The 25521-nt window shown below is 39.2% G+C and overlaps 1 protein-coding gene across 2 annotated transcripts in view; it reads right to left on the bottom strand.

Annotated features, from left to right (window-relative positions):
- The window catches only part of FARP1 (FERM, ARH/RhoGEF and pleckstrin domain protein 1), a 181221-nt gene that overhangs the window by 64820 nt on the left and 90880 nt on the right, over nucleotides 1–25521 (bottom strand). For both annotated transcript variants that reach the window (XM_018071128.1, XM_018071129.1), the window contains exon 3: nucleotides 2802–2906. In XM_018071128.1, coding sequence (XP_017926617.1) covers nucleotides 2802–2906 — 105 coding nt within the window. The remainder of the gene's footprint in view (nucleotides 1–2801; nucleotides 2907–25521) is intronic.

Raw genomic sequence — 25521 nt, 5'->3', positions numbered from 1 at the left:
TTAAATGAAGGCTGGCATTCCACAATGATGACCAGATTTCAGCAGCTGGAGAATTGGGGCAGACATCAAGTGTGATGAAACTCTGTGAAACCCCAAGCTTGGCAACAGCGCCTCATTTCTCCTTGTCCCAGCAGGAAGTGCAGCCCTCAGACCCTCCACATTCATCTCCCATCTTCAGCAGATCTTGTCTGCTACAAGCATGGCATGCTTGAATGTATACATCTGCCAGGTATCTTGACATACAACTGTCAATATGTCAGATATGAGGTGTAGATCCTTGCATGTTGAAATAAGCACAGCTGAACTGTGAATATATGACTTCATGTACATATGATCACATCCAAATAAATACACTCTAAATATTTATTTTTCCTTTTACATTGCACTCTACATTGGAAAAGCAACTCATTCTGTTCAGATGATATGAATGCAAAATAAGCATGTGTGTTTTATTTCTCAGACACACTATTAACTGCAATTTTTTTTATTTGCACAGTGTTTGAGTTCTACATTATGGCCATTATGAAGCTCAGAAAATGTTAAATCCCACAGGAACATTCACCTCAACTGCATCATATAAACAGGTTACAACAATTTAAGTGTAAATAATACTCTCAGAGGGCTGTTCCACATTGAAACAACAATTCATAATCAAATCTTCTGGTTCAGAGTTTCCGTGAGTTGCTTTCAGGTAGTTGAAGGCATTCGTTCCACTGAATCTCACCATTCTTGGGGCATAGCTGACTGGATGTGGGCAAGGTTTGTGGTATCTCCCCATTTTCAGAAGTAAAGACTGGAACAACGAGCAAGAATGTAGACCAGTGCTCTCAGATATTTGGCTAGTATTTCCTTTCCCAAGAGTAGGGGCCAGGTGAGTTACCATGTTCAGTGCATGGAGCTATTTTCCTTCAGGTCAAACTGGCAATAGCTTTAGGGGTTTTTTTCCACCTTCCTCTTCATCAGAACCATGTCTTCCCCACTGTGACTGTCCAGACATATTTCCAGCCAGTCAGTTCCTGCCACTGCAAGAGCCTCAGGCAGTGGCAGCACCTCGATCTCTCCTGTGTTCTGCCTCAAGCAAATAAAGGGTTCTGTTTTCACAAGACTGAAAACTGTTTACTTGAGGTCTCTGAGCAAAACACAGAGGGTCATCCATTTGAAACTTAACGACCTGTGAAGCAGAGAAGGTTGATCAAATGACCTTCTCTACTTTCTAGAAAACTAAAAAGCAACTGTATATACAATAAATGTTAGAATTAGTTTCGTTTTTACATACATACATCAGCAGTGTCAGTATGTCATTATTAACATGACTAAGCAAACCCTCTGCCGTAATAGTACTGTACAGTTGCACTGTTTTGAAGAGTTATGTTAAGCTCTCAAGTTACCTAAAGCATTAGCCAAAGATATCTGGCAGAATACTAAACTTTCTAGTAAACTATTTCATGTAATTCCAAGAGCAAACTGTGAAGCAGATGACTTCTAAAGATTAACATCCATTTTTAAAAATTTCCTATTTAATTACAGTTAACCTAAATCAATATGACCACTAGTGTTCAGTTTGTTGACTAGTGTCTATGCCTGTACTCAACATCTCAGCCTTGGCCACATTGGTCTTCATTGCTGGTCTACTCTGGCCTCCAATCGGGAGGTCTGGAGACACACAATCCATAACGCTGCTGCTTCTTTTGAGAACGCCCGCAGGATCCCACCGAAAAGACAACGCAGAAAGAATCGCATCCTGCCGATACCATCCAAGGAGTCTTTCTGCTGTGCCTTTTGCAACTGATCTTGTCTATCTCACATTGGCCTCTTTAGCCACCAGTGCACCTGTAGCAAATGTGGGCAGAGCCTTTCTCAAGTCTTTGTTCGCGAAGCCTGGCCATGATATGATATGCCTGTACTAGACCATGACAGACAAGAGATTGCTACAGTTTATTTCATTAAGAAATATTGCTCCTTATGCATATTTTAACTAAATGGACAGAGAACAGATTTTTTTTTTCTAATTGCCCAAACTCACCTCCTTTAGGTCAGCCAGGCTACATGTGCAAAATCCACCCAACAGGCATGAAATCCAATGTACATCAGAGTGTACTGGTAAAGCAATTCAGATAACTAGCACAGACACCAGTAGGTCACAAGTAAATCTAAAGTAAAACAAACTTCAAAAAGAAAGTCATTAAAGGCTAAGAATCATTAGCCTCTGGCTTTCTCTGCTAGATGATACTAGTAGTGCAATGCCTGAGTGTTGCCAGCAGCTGATCTCCAGAGTGTCAGGACCAGGACACCTGACTGTGCCACACAGCCCCCAAGATAAAACTTCCATCAATTTGTTTGGGGTTTCTGGCTTTTCTTTCCTTTTTATTAACCTTGTCATACTTTATCTATCCCGTTTCTTGCCCCAAAATGTTTTTCATGAACTCTGTCACAGTCATTGCAACTTCTCTGTCAGTGGAGAAAGATCATTTCTGCACTCCAAATCAAGCAGGACTGTAAAATCAAGAGTTGAGGTTTGCAACAGTCCAGCCTTTGGCTTCTCTACAGCAACTTATAAAAACAAAATGCTTTCCAAACTTGTGTCTGAATTGGCTGTTATTTTCAACACAGATGAAGTCTGACAGGAGCAATTAGGTTTTAAAAACATTTCTTCAACTCCAGTAGGCAAGAATTTTTTTTTTTTAAAGTCCTTTTCCTTTTGGAGATTGAGGATTAAACATATCTTTCAAGTAAGGAGCAAAAGGAGAGAATACAGTGTGTATGCAAATGAAAACCAGATGAAAATTAATCCATTTACATACCATCATCTTTTTATTATCTGGAAATTCAAGGCCAAAGTAGTCGCCTTCGACAAGGTTCAGGTGGTTGCAAACAGCATCATGCAAGACCTTCCCTGGAGCTCTTTGCTATAAGAAGAAAACAAAGCCTAGAGTTACAAAGATGCTTTTAATTAGTGGAAGAAAAATTATTATGCTAAGAGATTATTCAGCAAACAACACAGCCAAAACTGTTTACAAAATCAGTGGATATTACAACCATAGCCACAGGGCAGTTGACAATAATTACACTAGTTTTAAAGCTACAGAATATATCCATCCATCCCTGGATGGCAGTTCTGAATCCATCTTTAGTGCATTTTTATTTTTGAGGGAAAAATACCATGAAATAGAAGAAGCAAAGAAGAGGGACTTGAGATATAGTTTTCATATGTCTGCCAAGGCTAATTTCTACTGTGAATTTTGTAGGATAGTTATTTCATCCCATGTCCCTTCAAACCATGTGCTATGTACATCTGTGTACAACATAATGAAACCAGAACGTCCACTGACAGGCCTATCATACCAAACACCAGGGACTGAGGGGTTGCTGGATGTCTCTTGATCTGCAACAGGCTCAAGTCATGGGTTCTGACTTCGTACGGGCTTACCCCAAGCCTCCTGCTGTGAGGCACTGAGGCTGGTTCAGGCCTGTTACCCTGATGGGACTGGTGAGTAATTTGGAGGAGTCAAGAGCAAGTGTTTCCCCCCAAAAGCCTTTCTCTATAAAGACCAGATGTTCTAGCCCAATATTAGCTTCCAGAGCCGCTGCTCTGCTGATTGTAAGGATTCTTTTCATCAGCCCATCTGTTAGATCCACACCTGCAGAAAATACTGTAAATTACAGCTCATTAGCAAGTCTTCTGCAAAAAACAGACTCTGTATAAAAAGGCCAATCACTGAAATAAAATATTTTTGTTCCTTGGACAAATGCACCTATTTTAACCCAAGAGGCCCTGAAACACTGACCTACACTCACTTCAGAACAAATAATAACCCATTAAATTGCACAAACCTCACTGTTATAAGAGGCCAATCACACCCTGGACAAGCGCCCTTGCACTCAAACCTACAGATTGGCCCCTTCCCTTTCAGCCCAGTAAATAATTACTAGAGCAAAATTAAACAGCAGTAACTAAGCTAAGAAAAGAAAACCATTCGAGGTCAGCAGACTAGCTGACCTGCCTCAAACCTGACTCCGAGCTCAAGTGTGGGCATCTCCAGGCAATGGCCATACCAACAGCCCACTTGCAAATGGGAAGCTGCTCCCACCCCATCCCAGATGTATCACTATGCAGTTTGGTCTCTGTTTTACTGGGATACCAAAAAATAAATGGACTTTATTTTTCCCACCTAGGATACTACCTGCTTTTTAACCACAACCTGAAATACAAAGCGTCGTTCCAAAGGTAATTTATCTAACATTTTCTAATATGAATAGTGAAAAGCAAATACCTCATAGTAAGGCTTACACCAGAGAAACTAAAACAATGACTTTTTTTACAGAAAGGATATATGTGCCACCACAGCAGCGCTGTCACACTGGTGATGCAGGACACAATGACCAAACCCTTCAATGCTGGCTGGTTTCAAAAGTCTGAAGAGAAGAGCCAAGCTCACTTCTCCAAGAACTCGGTGAGCAGGTTTTTGCCCAACATACTCCCAGTGCCTCTAACAGACCTATGCCATCAGGAAGCAATGTTCACTCTGATTATTTTATTAACTGTTAATGTTTGCTGTAGCAAATGTTATCTTCATGAATACTGCCAGAAAACACATCAAGAGCAATTGCTGATAAAAACACTTTTTTTTTAAGCATTCACCATGACCTTGCAGTAACCAAAGTAATTCATACCAAAATGCCAAGGGGATACAAAGAAGGCAAAGGCAGAGCACTTTTGATCTGATACAATATATCCAAAATCATATCAAGTACAAGTATATTTGAATACACTCGCTTCACATTTTCCAGCTTCATTAAACCAGAAGCAGCCTCAATGTCCACCACCCAGCCTGCACAGACCATTGCACCTTGTATGTCAGGTCTAACAGAAAGCTTCCCATATTTTCCACTCCATCTATCACTGTACATAAGCAAAAATAAACATACATTGTCTCTTAATGAAAGAGCTTCCTGATAAGTGCATTTCTTTGGAGGCAACAGAATAATATTAGAGACACTAGACTGAGTGTAATAACAATGTTATTTTACTGCTCTGAAAACACACCCAGAAGTGATTTAGAAGCAACTACTCCTGCTTCTAGACTAGTCTCAGGCCTTCAGAGTTTGGTTGGGGCTGCTAGAAAGAGGAAGGACATATTTGTCAGTCACCCTCAAGCAAGCAGCTTTCTTACTTGGGCACAACCAGAAAAATGGAAATATGCCTCTGCATATGTATGTATGTCTTGCTAAAATATCTGGTGGGCTCCTCTCATTCATCATTCCTCCCAGGGAAAATAAAGTGTCTCTGGGTGCATGGGGATTTTTGACCAATGGAAAAATGCAGAGGCCACCTGCGTTACCACACCGCCTAAGGTTAGCTGAGGAGAGCACACCTGTCTGATCTCTGAGTTAAAGCATCTGATTAAAATCTCCTGAGTGTTTTCTTAAAGTTTTTTTTTTCTTAGAAGCATTTAGACGATGGAACAACAGTCTTGTAGTGTTTATGTCACTTAGCATTTTCTCTGGAGTATGGCTCAATAACATGAAATGCTTCTTACTCTAATATTTGTAAATATTACTATTCTAAACTCATCTTAGCTTTGATCAATCTACCTCAAAATAAAATCTGACAGTTCTCTCAAAGGAAATGCTGTGCATATAATATCTGCTGAGATTTAGAGGCTGATGAAACTCCAGTCTTGCAGGACCAGAAAGAGAAGTACAACATCCACAAAAGCAGGAACTCACAAGGTTTCAAAGAGATGGTGCAGTTCCATGACATCTCTACTAAAAAACTTAAACACAATAAATTAAAAGTTCAGTCCACTGGGTATGGAAGCAAACCAGGAGTCATTCAGAGCACCACAAACACAAGCTGACAGAAGAAGCATTCAGGAATGAGTGTGCCGTACCAATGACATCATCTATAGTACAGAGTTGTGCCTGACTTGAACGTGGTTACAAGCCCCATGAGAAAATACAAATTTCCAGGATTTGGAAGGCATTTTCCAACCATCAAGTGTGGCCCTGTTGCCATGCCTCAGACAGCAAGTACTAGGCAAGCTTCACTGGCTTCTCTCCCAGAGCCCTGTGACTTCATGGCTGCATAAGCCAGAGCTTGGCTGCTTTCCCTGCTCCATGCCAGCACCAGGCTGATCCATGGGGGCCTATGAGTCCCCCAAAACAGCCTCGCATGCATGTCAGGTTGCAGGGTGGGGAAAGGCTTTACTACAGCCTATGCTACAGAAAGGTCTTTCCCTGCTACAGTGAGAAAGCCCAAGACCATTACAGAGCCATCACAAAAGTTTCACACACTTGAATGAGGGAAGGTCACCAATGTTGCCAAATATGGAGGACATGGGAAAGGAGAGCCAGGAGACCTATTTCCTGCTCTTTATGTGCATCATCGAATGAGAGCTCACAACAGGGAGAGAAAGAACTCACACAAAGGTGAAGATCAAAGAAGTATGAAGTATGCAAGTGGGACATTGACATGGAAGTATGGAAACAATGAAGGTTGGTGGCAAAACTATTCCTCCAGACCACTTGTCACCACAGATACCACACTGTAAGGTAGTGAGGGAAAGGAAACAGGAGGGCATGGTATGCTGGTGGAACACACCTGGGGGAAGGTCACATGCAACATACAGGAGCTGGGAAGCAGCTGCAGTGGGTGGAGGTCCACTGCTCCTGTTTCTGTTGACAGCCAGACTCCTGTATAATCAATGGAAAAATATTGCAGCTCCAGAGGACAATTCTTCCTATCCCAAACCAGCCATCTGAGCACACTGGTAGATGTGTGAGCAATACTCCTGACAAAAAGGAGCCAGACACCTGTGTTACAGGGTTCATGTTAGAAGAGGTGAGCCACAGTCATACTGATATACCAGGGAACTACTATTATTCTTTTGACATGAGAATAATAAACCTCACACCAAAATAATATTATGAATTTATTGTAGAGAAAAGAAGCTCACTGGTTTCCGGCTGCACATCCTTATTGCTTAATGCATACTGAACTGGCCTTTCATTTAGCTCTGTGAAATCACATTTTAAAAGTCACTTTACATTTTCAGGGAACATCCAGTTCTAAATTATGAATAATGTGCATCACCACTTTTAGCTGCAAGCTATGAAGGTACCCAGTCAAACTAGAGTGCTTTACATGTTATGCATTCAACATCTCAGTCCTACACTCAATTCACCTCCCTCTACTCCCACCAAAATCCCAAACTGTATGTTGCTTATGATCTTTCGATGGTGTATATTTTAATAGGTTCAACAATTCTTTCATGTTGTAGCAATTGCCAATAATTTAAAAAAACCTCCCTCTACATACCTGTTTAGACCATTCTTTGGCACGAGTACAATATAGATTTTTTTTGTAAAAAAAAGAAAGTATATAGCAATATCTGGAAGATATCCAGGTCTTTGAAAGAAGTGCGTTTGGACACATTAAACCCCCTGTCCCCAGTTTATTTATCAATTATGTCACTAATATTCTACCAAAAAAAAAAAAAAGCTTATGGTCAAATAGTTATTTTACTATTCTTCTATCTGTACAGCCAATCTCAGTTCCCAGCTTGAACAAGATCATTGGTTGAAAGATGTTTGTTTGTTTGTTTTTAACATTAGTGAGCAGTAATATCAGGTTAAAAAAAAACAAAATAAAATAAACACTTTCTTTTGAACATCTGAAAAATGTTAAGTCCCATTTTTGGGAAATAAAGAAATTAATTTCACGTGGAAACACAGACTACTTTATTTTCCTTCTTCAAAACTGCAAACAGGTCAGAAAAAAAGTTTGGGTTTTTTTGTTTGGGTTTTTTTTTAATTACACTTGCTTGTGTATTAGTAACAACTGATAAGTAGAGAAAATAATTCTTTTATGTTCATCTTAAAGAAAAATGGACATTCCTACCTGCCACCATATAAAGGCAGGCATTTCTTCCATTAATGTCCTGTTCCTATAACATTTTGGGTGCTCAAATGCTCTAAAATGAAATGTGATAGTTTGGTCATGCTAAATATTTTACAAATACTTCAATATTATATTGTACAATGTTTAAAATTTTATTTGCTCTTTCATGGTTAATCGCCGAAAAAATCCCTTGTACTGATCAGCCTTGTATCAGATCAGCCTGACTGCCAAATTATTTTTATATTCCAATTTAACAACTGCATAGAAATGATCGTGAAAACTCCATCCAGTACTTTCATTACTATTTCTGAAGTCATACACAGTTGTAATCAATACTAAAAATAACAATGTTCTTAACAGCTTAACTTTTCTCAGTTATTCAAAGCTGTTAAAAATTATATATGCATCTACAGTTTTGAAAGGAAAGAAAACCGGTCAACAAGTGTTCATGATAAGCAAATAGTATAAAAATAACCTGAAAGATAAGATTGAGCAACTGAATTCCTAAACAAATAACCCTGTCAGAAATTTATACTACAAAGAAGGCTTGAAAACTACTCACAAGAGAACAATGCTGTCAGCATCTGAAGACAAATTTTGTATTTTAAACAGTTCTCCTTTCTGGTGTAAAACGAAATGCATAATCCATATTTAGCAAAAGTCTATTTCCTGAAAGGTGGGATTAAAGGAAAGAAGCACTGGTCTGAGTATTGTTGCTCTGGACCTAATACTGCCAAGGCACATTCTCTGCCCTTCTCCTCTCCTCCCTTTCAAAGTGCAGGTGTTAATCCCATAGGAAGGATTAGATAACTATAAAAATAGCATTAGACCTTAATGATAGCTCTTATACCTGGTCTTACTAGTTTTTATCTTGCTGTTCATCTCAGATTGGGTAGCTGAAAAGTGTTGGAAGAAGTGTGATTCATCACTCCTACATATCAGGCCAAAGAACAGCGGAGAAGTGACACCTTTAAACACAGCAGTCACATACTCCCACCACTACTTTTAAATAGGCAGATCCCCACTCTGTACCTGCAGACACCAGGTAGCATCCCATTTGAGGAAAAGAGGCAGATTTTTATGATAACCTATGATAACCTCATTCCTTTTAAGATATATTTTCCATTTGAATGTAGTTGAAGGCTCCACTCCTGGCACATATCCCACATGCTTTTGCACAGACTGTGCACATACCATCAAAGGGCGGATTGAGGCCAAATGCAGTAACAGAATAAGTCTCTTATACTGCCTTAAAAACAGGCAATTGATCATCTGCTGTGTGTGAACAATAAGACTATTTAATGTTCTTTTCTTTCAAGATTTTACTGGGCTGCTTTACTACTTTACACTCACCACATAAGCTGTATTCCCTTAATGCCAGTGTTTGCCTTCCACAGTCTCTGATGTACACTTTTACCCTTCCATCAATTTTGTTGGTGGTGGCACTTTTTCTTAAAGAGTGTAATTGTAATTGTAAGATACGGTGCTTTTTACTTCAGGTGCGTTTTACTCCAAATACCTACCCTTAAAAAAAAAAATGCAGCAGCAAAGTTACACTTCCCCCCCCCTACCTATCAGCTATGACAAACAAGATGACTTCAACAATGACTATTTTAGGAATTCGATTGCTAACCAAAAATCAACACACCAAAAAATTATTGAGGCAAAAATATAAAGAGAAGGATTTTAATAACCACCTCATTCATTTGCGTTTCTAGCAAATGAATTTATTTTGGTCTCCAAAATAAATTTGCAGTTTTTCACATTTGAATATACACAGATTTGTTATTGTAACCATGCTCTTGAATTTCTGATCATGACGAAGTGGCTTATGTCAAAATATTTTCTAAAATAGGCAGCAGCAGAAGGATTGCTCTTACTAAACTTTAAAGTCTCTTCCAATGCCCAAAAATCTACTATTTAGTAGAAATAGCCAACAGCAAAATTCAGGTGAACATTAAATACTAAATAATTCTCTTTAATAGTTAAATAATGTTGAAGGAAAAAGAAAAATATTACTAGGAAAGCTAATGTAAAGTTTTATGATGAGGTTGTTTTTAGCATTGCTTGGTTAAGTTTTTTCTTACAGCAGGGTCAGACTAACACAAAATTCAGTTACAGTAAATCCTCAGGTAGCTGTACATCTCCCTAATTACAGTACTGCAAAGCTACTGGAATTGGAAGCTCTGCTTGGTCTCTTTTCGCCTGGCTCATAAAATCCCAGTTTATACCTTAATGGGCAATACCACCCACACTGCATTATATGTGCCATTTTAATGAGCATGTGATGAAACAAAAATGGAGAAGAGGTGGGCACCTTCAGAACTGAGTCTTTCACACCACAGACCAACTTGCCATCTTAAGGCATAACAATCAAATCTTTTGATTTCTTTGCAGTTCTTACAAATGCAAATGATATTAATATGGATTCTATTTCCCACCTTTCAATGACTCTAATTTCTAGTTGACAAGGAGTTTGTTACTACATAACCAGCAGCAAACACCATAAAACTAGTGGAGGCCTTTGTAAAGAGGAAGAAAGGGGAAGAAAGAGGTAGATTCTTGGAACTTGGAGAATTTTCTCCTCAGGCAACTGTAGGTACAAAATCCCACAGAATTTATGTCATACATCCATACCGCTCTTACTAATGCCAAAGGAAAACTGAAACTTCTCACCAGCTAAACACCACAAACTATGTAGACCAAAAACATTCAGCCTTTGGTCAGTTTAGTCTAAGTACACATCTGTTTATTACAAAATGTTATTCATGGTGAAAAGCATTAAAAAAGCACTTCGTGATTAGTTTCCCGGTTCACTGGCTACTGTAGCTGTAATTTACAGTATTTTAACCAGCTGACTTTCAGTTAAAAAGTACAACTGACCTTGTGTTAACTTTTCTGCACTGATTTAAAAACCCCTACCTTTCCCACATATGCACCTAAAATTCACTTTACCAACTTAAAAGGTAGTGCTCTGATCTCCTCTCCTTAGGAACTCAGCTGGAAAACTTCATTGTCTGCCCAACAATCCTCTAAGAAATCATTCAAATGGGGACAACGCATGTCTTCACATGAAATGTGAATGCTGATCTCGCTAATGCCAAAAAGCCCTAACCCCCAAAAATATCAAACTGCAAAAAGAGGTCTCTGCACAATTAGTCCTCCTGAAAAAAAAAAGAAAACAAACAAACCTTGTTTCTTGTAGTACAACCATTACTGCTAACTTCCTTCAGATAGGTATAAAACATTTGTGGGAAATCAGTAGTGGCAGACGGAGTCTTTTAAGTGACTGTTTAAGTCTGCAAAATTTCACACACCAACCATTCAGTTCTTGGAGACTTCCAGTAGGAGACTCTTGGCAGCATCACTGTTACTAAACCAAAATTATTTTCCTTGAACATCCTTAAAATGCACAGTGGACAAGAAAAATGAGGCATTAAAAGAACAATGAGAAAACTTAGTAAAAATATGTCATCTAACTCCCTAAATTATCTCCTGTAAATGCTGAGTCATCTCTGCCTAATTTTGCTAGCAAAACTAAAAAGTGACCTGTGGCAGTTTTTTATTCCCTTAGCAAGGCAAACATCTACTGCTGGAAGTGACTATTTTCATTTCTGAAGAGTATCATCCACACAATGTATTCCAGCTTCAGAGCCTTGACACTGAATGGTGATGACTTGCAAAAACCAGAGCCAGCCTGACACGAAATTTAGATCTTGGAGTGAGTTGCAGGGCAGATGCAATTAACAGTGCTTTCCTCACTATCTGAAACAAGGTACTTCACAATTCAGCATGTAAGAAAAATGGAAGGCAATAATACTTTTGTGCTTGTTTTACATGGCTTTTGTAAAACCAGGTGCACACTAAAAATGCTTCCCTGAAAAGCTTTGGCTTGTTCAAAGGGGCAAGAAAGGCAGGAGTCACATCAAAGCCATTCCAGCTATGACAGCAAAACCCTTAGTGGAGAGCTAGGGATGGCAGCAGGCGCCTCTGACAAAGATTACCTCTGAATTATCTACGTTTAATTGACAGCCAAGGGGTGTAACTGGGCAGATGTCTCCATCTGGCATGAGTTGCACCTCCACCACATGGCTCTGCCCACAAGGATGTGCCTGATGGCTACAGTCAGAGCGTCCTGCAGTGCAAGGATGCCCCCAGCACAAGCTCAGCACGTGCACTGTGGGCACTGGCTTTGGAAAACACACCACAAGATTTGTTTTCAGAAACCAGATGGGAGTTTGATGTGAAGCTGATAGAACCTCATTTTTCAGAATGTTTTCTTTATGGAAAGGTGTTTTACTAAAGCTCAACTATGGAACCAAGCATATACCTGTCAAATAAATGTTGATATTACTTTCTCTCCCTGGGAGGAAAAAAACTGAATGAGTTTAACCCCCGGCCTCGGCACTATTTAGTGGCACACTGCGCTCCTTGTTTCTTTGGAAGAGCTGCAACTGAGGCTCAGAACACTCATTAAAAATACCTCAGATTGAATTTCATAGCCCACAACTTTTGAAAAGGAATATAATGGCACCATTCAGTGCTTTCAGTGTAATTCAGCAGCATAGCAGCCAGCACATAATTGGGGATAGAAACCCCAATCTCTGTGACACCCCTCACCCCTTGCCTCCCGCTTTACCACACCTCTCTCTGCTTCACGGTAAAAATCATTTAACCACCTTCTCAGGTTTTCTTTTTTTAACATTAAGTAGTGCTTGAGAAGAAAATAAAATCATTCTGTTATTCAGATTACTTTCTTCTCTGTTTTGTTTTCTTTGCCTGCTCATTTTTCATCATTTGCTTTACCGTAAGCTAACACTTTACTAGAATGAAGGACTAGGCAATTCTTAAGTCATCAAATGTGAAAACAGAACCCTTATATACAGTCTGGAAACATGAGAATATGGAGTGTTATGAGTATATGGGAGTTATTAACTATAAAACCAGATTGAGACAGATTGAGATATGCAAAGTGGCTATTCACTATTTTTATTTGGATACATTTTAGTTCAGCTATGATTCTACTAAAATCCCTCGAAGAAAATAGTTCTTTTAAATGCAAGAATTCAAGACCTGGAAAAACTCCACAGCAAACCCCAACAAAAAATGAGAAATATTCAGGCAAAATATTAAATTCTAAATCTAAAGTAAAAGCAAATGCAACAGGAAAAAGCTTCTGCATCACTCTCGACATTACTATCAATCTCAGCAAGAGCTCATGCCATCCAGGATTGTACATACTTTACTTATTACTTTATCGGGGGAAGGAAAGCACAGTTTAACAATACGAAACAGAACTTTTCAGGAAGGACACCCCTAGATGAAGCCTTCAGGCTGTTACACCCTAACTCTTGTTTTCAGCCAGGCCACTGTTCTGTTTGAATCTAATGCTCTGACAGCCAAAACACAAGGCAGGGTAAGGAAGGCAGCCTTGCACGCAATGTAAATTAAAAGTTTCTGTAGGATCCAGCTTCTATCAGTCTGTCTTGCAAAACTGATGTGGACTGTCTAAAGAAAAGCTTGGCTGCAGCATCTTACAATTTCTCCAGACTGGACATGGAGTAATTCTGTATTTATGTGTGAAACCAAAAAAGAGATGGTCTTGAGTTCATTCCTAACAAGCAAAATTCATACCAACAAAATATGTCCATGGAAGCAAAACTTCCAAGTGCAAAACATAAGTTTTAAAAACTATCTCTTCTTTAATTACCTGAAAGGCAGAAGATTTCAGTAGTTTCTTTACCACTCAAGATTCCGATACACGAGAGTTTCCTGTCTAGTTATGCACGATCTGTCACCAACCTGACAAATGGATGTATAGGAAATGTATTCAACTGCCTCAAAAGACTTTAAAATTGAATATACTGGGAGTCTTATCTGTCTTTTAAACATGTCTTTTAAACACAGGAGAAACAATGAAACTGTCTATAATCTCAGGGAATTTGCAAAGGGAAGGTACAAGCTCTGTGTTTTGTGCATCACTGAAAAGTGCTACCTTTTGTGGGACACAAACTAGAGTGGAAGGAAGAGTTAGGGGAATTGGTATAATAAGTGTTACAATAATGGCTGCTTCTCGCAGCAGATTTCAGAGGCACCTTGTAATGATGTAGTCAAGTCACATTATCAAGGAAAGTTAAAAAATAACTACCCCCCTTTTTAATACAATCCTACAGTTTTCAGAAAGAGCTTTTCTGCTCCTGTGTCCTCACACAGCAGACACTTTAAAAAATCCATCCATGAGTCATCTCAGGTCTCTGAAAGAGGAAACAGTCTCTGGATTGTAGCAATCTAATGAATGGTTACGTTAGCAAACAACAAATAACTATAGCCATCATAGGGGAGCACAAATGGAGTGGTGCTGTTGTGTATTGCAGAAACAGTGGCTTTGCCTCCAGTCACGTCAAAATCCAAAGCTGTTGGGACTGACCTGTATGTTGAACCTAGCATCAAACTGGCAAAGCAGCACAGACAGAACAGAGATCTGCTTATACATTTGTGGCAAAGCAGGGAAAGAAGGGATTTGTACTTATATCTGTGGGGCAAGAGAAGGTGAAGAGGGAAGAAAGGCCAGCGGGATTTCTTAGCTGGACATGACATTGTCTGTTAACAGCATGTGGTCTGAGCTGGGCAAAAAGCCTTTCTTTAATCTCCAGAGTGCTTCCTCATGACTGTGAGCAAGGTTTTACTCTTACCTATGTTGAACATGGGATATTCAACTTTCCTTCAATTTCCCACCACTTCTGCATGTGTGTTTGCGTATATATGTGTGTGTACCTTACAGAATTGCCTGTGCCTGCAGTTAATGTGAAATACTTCAGAGACAATAACTTACACCCTTCTGCTTCATTGCTCACTTAACCATACAAAATGTTCAAGCTAAGGAGATTCCTAAGAGATCTGCTTTCTGTCACTCAGATAGAGCTCTCAAATATCAAAGGAAAGCATCACCATGGTACTATCACGAGTACATTAACATAGTCTCTGAAACACAACTTTTATGGCTTCTATTCTGTTTTAACGTGCAATAATGTTTTCTTTCATGCTCTGTTTAAAAACATGTGTTGGACAGACTTAGTGTGATCTGGGCTTTGGACAGAATAGCTAAAATACATCTTTAGGCACAGCAGGTTTACAAAGGCAAATGAGCTACTTAACTGTTTTTTTCTTAAAGCCAGAATACAGCAGTGTCGTATTAGATAGCACTTTGATATAAATGAGCTTTATCAGCAACAACAGGCTCCGTGGGAAACAAGTGTTCTCTGTTCAGGGTATGTCAAAGAGAAGTCTTTGGGGATGTGCTATCAAAAGTCAAACATCAGACTGACACAATGCGACTTTTTTGACCACATTTTCAGTCTTGGGTTGAATTCCTCCAGAAAGAGAGTTTTAATCCATTTAACCTTGATGATAATTTGTATAACTGCAAAAGGAATTGATTTTATCTAATTTGTGTTTTTTTCTCTAATGCTGAAAACCAAGTTCTTATGAACTTAAAAATAGCATGCATCTAATTTTAAATTTACATTTGCATATATGCTTTGTTTAATGTTAATATCCAGGTAATTTACAGATTCCTGGGCTATGTGAGAGCAATACATTTTATTTACAATATAAAAACATAAATGAATAATAGAATAATAGAATATCCTAAGTTGGAAGGGACCCTCAAGGATCACTGAAGTTCAACTCCCGGTCCTGCACAGAACCATCCCCAAGAGTCACACCATGTACCTGAGAGTGTTGTCCAAACACTTCTTGAACTCAGACAGTCTTGGTGCTGTGAGCACTTCCCTGGGAAGCCTGTTCCAGTGCCCAACCGCCCTCTCAGTGAAGAACCTCTTCCTAATATCCAACCTAAACCTTCCCTAACAGAACTTCATGCTGCCCCATCAGGTCCTGCTACTGGTCACCAGAGAGATCGGTGTCTGCCCCTCTGCTTCCCCTCATGAGGAAGGCGTCGATCACTACGAGGTCTCCCCTCAGTGTCCTCTTCTCTAGGCTAAACAAGCCAAGTGACTTCAGCTGCTCCTCTCACAGCTTCTCCTCCACTGGAGGAGACACTCCAGTGTCCTCTGGACACTCTCTAATAGCTTTATATCTTTCTTATATCGTGGCCCAAAACTGCACATAAGACTTAATGTGTGGCTGCACCAGGGCAGAGTGAGACAATCACCTCCCTCGACTGTGCTACAAGTGATTATTACTGAGATGTCTAGTATGAAACTTACAAATTATACTTCATTTTTGCCTATTTATATAATGTTTAGGTTCATGTTGTCACCAATCCTGAAGTGAAATTTGAACATATACACATACTTTAGCAATCTCCACCAAAACACTGTCTTGCTATCAGCTTCAGAAATTATCTTTCTTCATCATAATTTACTTAAGTAAGTCAGACTACCCTGTCAGACTCAGAACAAATCTCCTTAGGGAAAGAACTTCTGGATAGAGAAGACCACAATGGCATTGAACCATTATTACTGCTTACATACTTCTTGTACTGGTCTTTTACTGATTTTTAATCACAATATCTCCTAATGCTTGACAAAGAACACCATGTGACTAAAACAGGGAGAGCCATAACCCTGATATGGCACTAACGAGCCAGTATTATCAGCTTTTCCTCTTTTAGACTGTAAATATTTCTTAAATTGTTGCTACCAAACAGCTTGAGGCATCCTGTCTACTCTTAAACACTGAACAAACTCTTGGCCAGGAGAACGGTAAAGGTTTCACAGGGTGAGAAAGATACATGGAGCTTCATGTCACTGGTGTCTTTCTGGCTTTTTAATTCTTACCGGATCATCAACACTCCTCAAGAGGTTCATGCAAACTAAGCAAAGGCAGCACCTTCTGAGTAGATTCCCAGTGGGAGACTCCTGCAGAGCACACAATGGGGGGAGCTGAAGAGGTTGCCCATTATGCCCCAGGTAAGCATAAGATCTATTGACCACACAAGGTGCTGCAGTTCTGCTTTTAGCCATCCAGAGAACACAAAGAAAGAAAAAAGTCTTTATGTTTGAAGTAAAATACCAGGTCTAGAACCATGCTGAGAAGTGCAAAGACTAGCAAATACAGTGGTCTGTTTTAACTGGAATTTACACCTCATCACCTCTGCTGGTACGAAAAATCTTACAAAGTAATTAGTATGTGCTACAAGTAGTTACAGCACAATTTGCTCCAAGAACAAAGTGCAATTTACTCAAGTGACAGTATGATATAGAGGTTAGACCAATAGCAGGTTTAGTGTGTGCCTCTCACTGTGGGACCATCATACTCAGACAGAGTCTTTGCTTTGGAAAGGACTAGTACTTACTGCTAAGAAAGCGCAAATGCCAGCAGACAGTATCTCCTGTTGCTCCCACATACTGGCATGTGCCTACAGCCATAAGCTGCCCCTGCTTTCTCTCTGTAGCCTATAGGGAAAGGGAAAAGGGCTGAAAACAAGGATGTGATCCAAAACAAGAATTCAATCCCCTCCCAGGTAATTCCTTCCATCCAATGTATCACAACTGTGAGCAATTAAGGCCAGGAAAAGGTGAGTTATGCTCATCACTGTCAGAAACCATCCATTCTGAGGGCACACACTTCCTTCTTGTGTATAAAGTAACATGATTTCCCAGCACTGAAACAGTATGTTCTTCACCTCCAGTTACATGATAACCAGGAGATAGAATTTCATGTTCTTTACTAGGATAGATATTTTCCTCCATGACCCTCAGAGCCTTGCTTGGGTTGAGATTCATCTATTTTTAACAGCAATTAACCATCCAATTGCCCTGGAATTCCATTATGGCAAGTGAAAAGAAAGGATACTTTTAGAGAAACACTCAGGCCAGGCAAAACTGAACAGATGAAACTGGTCTTCATGTCATTGCTACTTTGCTTCTCCCTCTGGTTTACACGATCTTTAACACGATGGTATGCTTATTTCTTGTTATCATTAACATCCATGAAGTATTTTGTCTATTGTGCTGCTAGGAAACAAATAAGTGCTTACATAAAAGATATTAACACATATTAGCTGACATAATCAGCATATTTTAAACAGTCTCCCGAAACGGAATTCAAATTACCAAACTACTAAAAAAAATAAAATTTCCCAATAAAAAAAATGTAATTCATATCCATTAACAGCTCTCACCACCAGCTATTTCAGGATATCCTGACATTAAATCAAATATTTAAGGAAGGGCTTACATTTATTTTTGAGTGATGTGGAATATATCTGCATATGTGCCCTTGCTGGAGATTTTAAAAGCTTGAAAAACCAAAAGATCTGTTGAGGTCATGTCTCAGACATCACATATGAATTCAATACTGAACATAAATATTTCACAGATCACGTATTTGCTGATGTACAAAAAGCCATTCATCCTCAAAGCAGTGGAGCCTTGAACTTCCTCCATCAACTGGACTTCAGCAAAAGTATGACCAGTGCTTGTCTACTCCCAATAATTATGATCAGGAGATGACTCTATTAAAATCCATTTCGCTCCTCATAAATGCTGGCAGCAGTGTCCCCAAATGTCCCTAAATATGCTTTTAACTAAGGCAACAAATGCATTAAAAGCAATGGATTTTGCTGAGCTGGAGCATGAGCGGTGGGCTCATGTAGAGCATTCTCACAGCTGCATCAGTGGCCACAGTAAAATTCAACTCACACAACTTTGGCTGTCTAGAAGTTATGTGTTTAGTCTAAACTCATTGTCTGGCTTGTCCTACAGTTGGACAAGAGAGGAGTATCATGAGAGTAAATTCATCCCATCTGGAGACAAATGCATCATACATTAGGGGTGAATTGTCCACTGGGACAACTCTCATTCCACCAACAACTGGGAGAGCCTTTCCTAATCCCAGTGAATCTGATGTTCAAACAACTAAAAAGAGATGAGATAATCTTCCTCTACAGCTGGAGATTGTATGGTGTGGCTCACTTTTTGCTTGCAACTTTCCCACATGTGCCTGAGACACGATACATGCGGTATTTTCTTTTGGGGGCAGAGGAGCAAATAGAAGAAAGAAACATTCTTATAAAGCTGTGAACTTGTTTTAAGCAAGATAATGGTCTTGAAAGGCCTGAAGAAGACAACAGCAGACAAAGCAGAAATAAAGAGTAGCATTGAGAACATATAACAAGAAGGACAGGTCCCCAAAGCTGAGTTACAGCACAGGTTATGAGTAGTAGAAAACTCCTCCTTTTTTTAAATGCATTGCCCAACACTAACTTCTGCTTCTAGTTCTCATTGTAAGTCCCATGTTTTCTCACAGCAAAAATAATCAACTCCATTCAATATAATGTTGAGGCCTATAGTGAAAAAGAGTTCCAGTAGGTTAAAAGAGTTCCAGTAGATTGTTACCTAAACATAAACACTGACCACCGAGCATTGATAAAGGGAAACTCAAGACTCAACACAATATTCAGTAGCACTGTTGTGATCAAACATGACTACCCACAGCATTCTCCTGGAGAAACTGGCTGCTCATGGCTCGGATGGGTGAACTCTTTGCTGGGTAAAATCTGCCTGGATGGCCAAGCCCAGAGAGTGGTGGTGAACGGAGTTACATGCAGTTGGAGGCAGTTACACGTGGTGCTCCTCAGGGCTCAGTATTTGGATCAGTCCTGTTTGATATCTTTCCTGATGACCTGGACAAGGGGATCGAGCACACCCTCAGTCAGTTTGCAGATGACACGAAGTTGGGTGGGAGTGTTGATCTGCTGGAAGGTAGGAAGGCTCTGCAGAGGGATCTGGACAAGCTGGATTGATGGGCCAAGGCCAGTGGCATAAGGTTCAACAAGGCCAAGTGATGAGTCCTGCACTTGAGTCACAACAGTCCAAGCTGCTGGATATGAGGAAAAATTTCTTCACTTGAAAGGATTGTCAAGCACTGGAACTGGCTGCTCAGGAAAGTGGTTGAGTAACCATCCCTGGAGGTATTTAAAAGACATGTAGATGCTTAGGGACATCGTTTAGTGGTGGACTTGGTAATACTCGGTTAATGGTTGACTTTTCCAGCCTAAATGATTCTATCATTCTATGAAAAGATGGACTTCCATCTTCTTTGAGACTTCAGTTGATGGCTTTAAGGAGATTCAGAGTCCTACAGCAGCCTATTGAATAAGGATCAAATTTTAGCTTAGTAGAACCACCCTATAAGGTGCTGAGAACCTGTGCTGAGTGACTCCCTGGCTCTGGAGACACATGGATATGCTTCTCAGGAACTGAGCAGATTGCAAGGCCAACCAGTTGGAATTTCTCACAGTATTTCTCACAGTTGAAAATTCTGCTAGAAGAAAATTACTCAGCAAAGGTCTTCAAAAGCAACAAAGAAACTCAAATAGGAAAAACATAAATAAGGCACTTTATGTGTAGGCTGCTGCTCAAGGTCTTAAAATAGATGCCATATAATGGGAACGAAATGTCTGTCTAGTAGCCATAGTTTTCTAGTTGTGAAAAACTGGTTTTATGAATTGAAAGTAACAGTTCAGTAACCAATATACTCAGTTTCTGGTTCTGGTACCGTCACACTGAGAGATCAGTAAGTGATTTGGAAAAATACAACTTCTAAAAACCATTATATAGCTATATATTTGTACAGTTATATTGAAAATACTTGTATGCATGTTTTTTTTCCTTCACCACTTAGTGTAATAGACTGAAAATACCCCATGGCACATACCATGCAGGCAGTTATACAAGGAGCATTTTATAGCCCTGTTTTAATAACTGCATTTACCAAAGGCAAAAATCTGCTTACTGTTACTGTTATTTCTAGTAGTAGCATACTGTACTTAACAGCCAGTCTCATGAAAAAAAGAAAAAGAAAAAGAAAGCTAACCGAAATCCAGCATAAAACATACAGTAATCTTTTATGTTGCTGCTAAGTGGTTTGTGAAATCTGGTTTTGTGATTATATTTAAGATATTTTGTGTAATCACTATTAGGAAAGTATCCTACGCAGGGCCAGGAGTGACCTTTAAAGTATTCACAATAGGCTTGAAATACTACACCTAAATCACAGCTCCAAGCATCACAGAAGTCTATATACCATAAAAAGATAAATAAAAAGCAAACAAAATAAGGCTTTGCTTTCTTGAGAATATCTGAAGCTACTCAAAGCTGACAAAAAACCCAGCCTTGACATAACCTACAGCAGTATGTCTTTAGCAAAATCACACCTCTAACCTCTAAATAGTCATATAAATAACATTCTAATATGTAATAACACAGTCACATGCTAGGATACCAGGAACAATGCTTTGAAAATAAAAATATCAGTCACTAAGTTTTCAATAGGTGTCATAAACTGAAGACTCGGATCCTGCAGTTAGAGCAATCAATGTAATACTCTGCATACAGGATACACTACTACTTGTGATGGTTTTCATGTGAAAATAATTGGGAATATTCATAGAGAATCACAAGGCACTGCCACAACACCAAGTATTACATATTCAAACCATCAGTCACCTATATAAAGATCAATGGAAAATTTCACCCAAAATTTTGTGCTCAATACTTACTTCAGTTCTTACTATTCTGCTTTACATTTCTGAGGAGTTTCACTTTTCACACTAGAAAACCCTAGAACTACAGACTTTGGTCCCTTACAACCACACACCTTGAACAAAAAATTCTAAATGTCTTAGGAATGTCTCCCAGCTAAGAGAACCAAAATATCTGAAAGTGAGTACAGTTTTCACCAAATAGGGAGTTTCTCATTCTCAGCAGCATGCTTCTCTCTCTTTCTCTTTTTCTCCCTTATTTTAAAAAACTTTGTGATGATTTTGCTGGTTACTACATGGCTGACTTTTAAACACATTGTTTCTGGTCACAAAGGCAAGGGTCACTTTGTCCATAACTGGAAGGCTAATCTACAGTGGCCTCCTCAGTTGCCCCAGCTACTGCCCTTCCAAAACATGGGTGCCCTGAAGTCTGCACACATTTGTGCTTACCACTCAAGTTGGGCAAAGTTTGCCCCCATACACCAACCACCTTAAGGGTTTTACCTCAAAACTCTGCCCAGAAGTTACTTACTTCATTTCTGATGTGTCCCCATATATATTTTACTTGTGCAAGGACTAGTAGCCACGATCCTTTAGGAAATAGATTATAAAAATATTGTTTATTAAAAGAGAACAAATAGCCATGGGAAAGGTATCTCGCTTTCAGGCATCTCACTTTTCACCTTCCTTGACCCAGAATTGGAGACACACAGGGGAAAGTCTGAGATAAAGATAGAAGCTTCCATAGAGCTAATCCATCAGAACTCTAATTGCAAAGGATCTGACACAATGTCCCATATGTTCACAGACATCACTTTAAGTACCTCAAACAAGCCCTGGACACCGACAAATTTAAAACTAAATCTTTCAGGCAATTGAGGTCCATGTCTTCAGTTCAATCAGCATTTAAATTGCCACTAAAAGCCCTGAAATGTCAGCCTAATTTTCTTATTCTTAGTATTCAAGTTTGAAAAGTGTGTTCTCAAAGTAAGACTGAAATGTGAGGTAACATAATCTGCAATGATTAGCTGGAACAATCTCCAGAGAATGCCCATTCTGCCCGAATCTTTACGTCATTTCCACTACAACTTTCCATACATCACCAGCTACACTAGTTACATGACACCAAGGCAGACTACAGCACCTGGGAGCATACCTTCCCCACTTTATTCTCATACTATCCTTAAATCACTTCACATATTAACTTCTGCTTAATCTCTAGAATGAACTGTTGATCAGAAGCATATGCATACTTTTGATTACACTGTTTCCTAAGGACACCAGAACCTTATCTTGTTCTAGACTATGCTACTTCTACTGTAACTGAGTAAACATTTGAACACTATGACAGGCCACTGTGTACTGAGGATGGTTTATAAGACTGAAGTAATTGGAGCTTATACTGATTTAGTGCAATTTTTCTCATAGTTTGCAATGATGAAGATGATGTTGACCACACCTGAACAAAAGCTAGACGTCAGGAAAGCAAGCAAAAGTAGAAATAAAACTCAACATTGTACACCCTCATCAGCTGAAGCATGATGTTAACACAAGAACAAAGGGGTATTAACCTGGCCATCAGTATTTTTGGAATAGAAATTTCAAGAAATTTTTAACTGTTTGATTAATGAGCTTCTGGAATAGTTTTCCATAAGGAATATGCAGAGTAGCAAATGTAAGTACTAAACATACTTAAATTAAATGTACTTTAAATAAATGTAGCCAAAACAAATTTCAGATGGGATTATATAATATAATATATAATAATATAATAATATGCAATAGGATAGGATCATTCTCAGTAACCCAGAAAATCAAGTCCCATCCTATATTCCCTAAGACAACTTAAAGGAATCAAGCAATGACTCATGATTCTGTCCAGAACATGGAATTTTTCTCCTTTAAGCCCCCATTACTGAGGCTGATGGGAGAATCTGTTTTACATTTGAAGAGTGAATAAATAAAGCGTTAGCCTGAGGTTCAAGGCAAAACACTTTTAAAATATGAATTCTGCAAGCTCAAAGACCAGAAGGCAAATAAAAAGAAAAAAACATCTGTTACTTCTTAAAATCTCATGGTTTCTAAGTCACTGGGGGCAGAGGAAGGTTGATTCATGATTTCTAAATGCTTAGGTTGACAATTCAAAGAAGCAAAGTGTGAAGGAGTCCAAAACTTAGCACACAAAAGCACTAGGATGCCTAAAAATGGAAGAGTGAAGATGGCTAATTTAAACATCCAACTTTCAAGTGAGACTTCTTGAAATCTACTGTTGCTGTTGCTGCTTTTGAGCAGGAAGCAGCTACGAGTTTTGACCACAGCCCTCTAGCTGCTCACGAGCTCTCACTCAGCCTGTTGTCTTGGCCACAATGTTTTTTGTTTTTCAGCTGCTTTGAGGTCTTCTTCCTCCTTTTTGTCCTGATTCATTGCCAGCCACAGTTCTTCCTCCTCTAGAGGCTGGTCATTTCTAAGCAAATGTCAATGGACCGATTAAGAAAAACTCTTTAAAATTATGCCAATATATGAGAAAAATCATGGACTTTATCCTGTTACTAATAGACTAGTAAAACTCCTGTTAATTTTAAAAGCTTCAGCACTTCTCAAGGTTCAGGCTTGCTTCTTCACCTCTGTTTTTAAAAGACAACTCACCTCTAATGTATCTGCACTCAAATGAGACCAATGTACTGCAGTAGTATTAAAAATAATTGTTTGTTATAATTATAAAATTAATTTATATTATTTCCAGTAGACTCCTGAGAGTAATTTGTTTAACCTTCAAGGTGGGATCAAACACAATTATTTGGTAGAGATAATGAGGATGACTGAGAATTCTCATATGTTTTTGAAGATGTGGGCAGGCACAAGTTTCAAGCACAAATGGTGAGTCAGTGAAGGACTCCTTTCACAGTACTTCCACAGCTGCTGTGGCTCTCTAGTCTCATCCCTTCACACTTAGCTGATATTTTTCCAGCTTTCAGTGCTCTGTCTCTTTATACCATCTGCTACTTTTGACATGACACAACAGAGAAGCAGGAATCTCTTCCTAGGTTACAACATAAGGACACAGTAAGACCTTACCACCAACTTGACACCTTGAACAAAGTTGCAGCTACAAGGGGGGAAAAAAAAACCCAATAAAAACAAGCTGTGTTCTCTGCTCCACTAGCAGCAGCAAGCCCTGCATTCCTTACAGAGCAAAAAGTGCTTCAACATTTGATTAGATCCTTGATGGGAAGATCAAACTGCCAAACCGCTCAATCTCTCCTGTGACAAACAATTCGTTTTGAATTTCATGCAATGCAGCTGCCACTCTGTAGGCTTTGCACTCAAATTATACATGATGAGTTTGAAGGTACTTTGGACTTATATTACAGTGGGTAAGCAAGTATCCCATTACTTCCCAAAGAGAATATTTGTCTAAATAAAAAGAGAAGGTCAGCTACTGACACCGAGCATGGGAACAAGTTGTTATGTAATCCAAAAGGAAAATTTGAGAAAGACATTTCAGGCAGTTTTGACAAACTAAGAGCATTAGAAAATTCTTTTAAAAATGGGCTACATAAAAGATAACACTTCAATGTGTCAGTAGTAAAAGAATAAGTCCTTGTTTTACACTTGTTTTGTTTTTTACAGTTGTCAAGTAGTACCCAAACTCTTCAGCTTCTTCCACCTTTATCCTACTGTCCTAATTACAGGTGCTGGGACTAGTTTATCACTATGTAGGTATAACCAAAACTGTGTATCCTACACCCTCTATGCCATTTCTGATGGACTGTCAATAAATGGATCATTTTTCAGCAGCTGCCCAGACACCTCAGGCTACAAGCTGGGTGTTAAAGAACCCTGTGAGGCAGGAGAGTGTTTCTTTGTCTTCACACCAATGACTCAGACATAACAACTCCCCTCTCAGGAGGTATTAGCACCTTCACAACCAGCCTGAGGGGTCATCTCTGCTATGGGCCATACTAGACTGGCATAATAGGCTGCAACAATATACACCATTGAAGATTCCAAAAATATCCCATGACTCAAAGAGTTAAATCACCCATTGAGAAACTCCCTGCCCTGGGGGAGGTCCTGGGCATTCCCACTTGAAGCTGAGCATATAAAGTCT

Source organism: Manacus vitellinus, unplaced genomic scaffold (genome assembly GCF_001715985.3).
Source record: "Manacus vitellinus isolate BGI_N305 unplaced genomic scaffold, ASM171598v3 scaffold_2_pilon, whole genome shotgun sequence".
In the NCBI taxonomy this organism is placed as follows: domain Eukaryota; kingdom Metazoa; phylum Chordata; class Aves; order Passeriformes; family Pipridae; genus Manacus; species Manacus vitellinus.
Note: the sequence above shows the minus strand (reverse complement) of the source record. Positions and strands in the feature narration are given on the sequence as shown.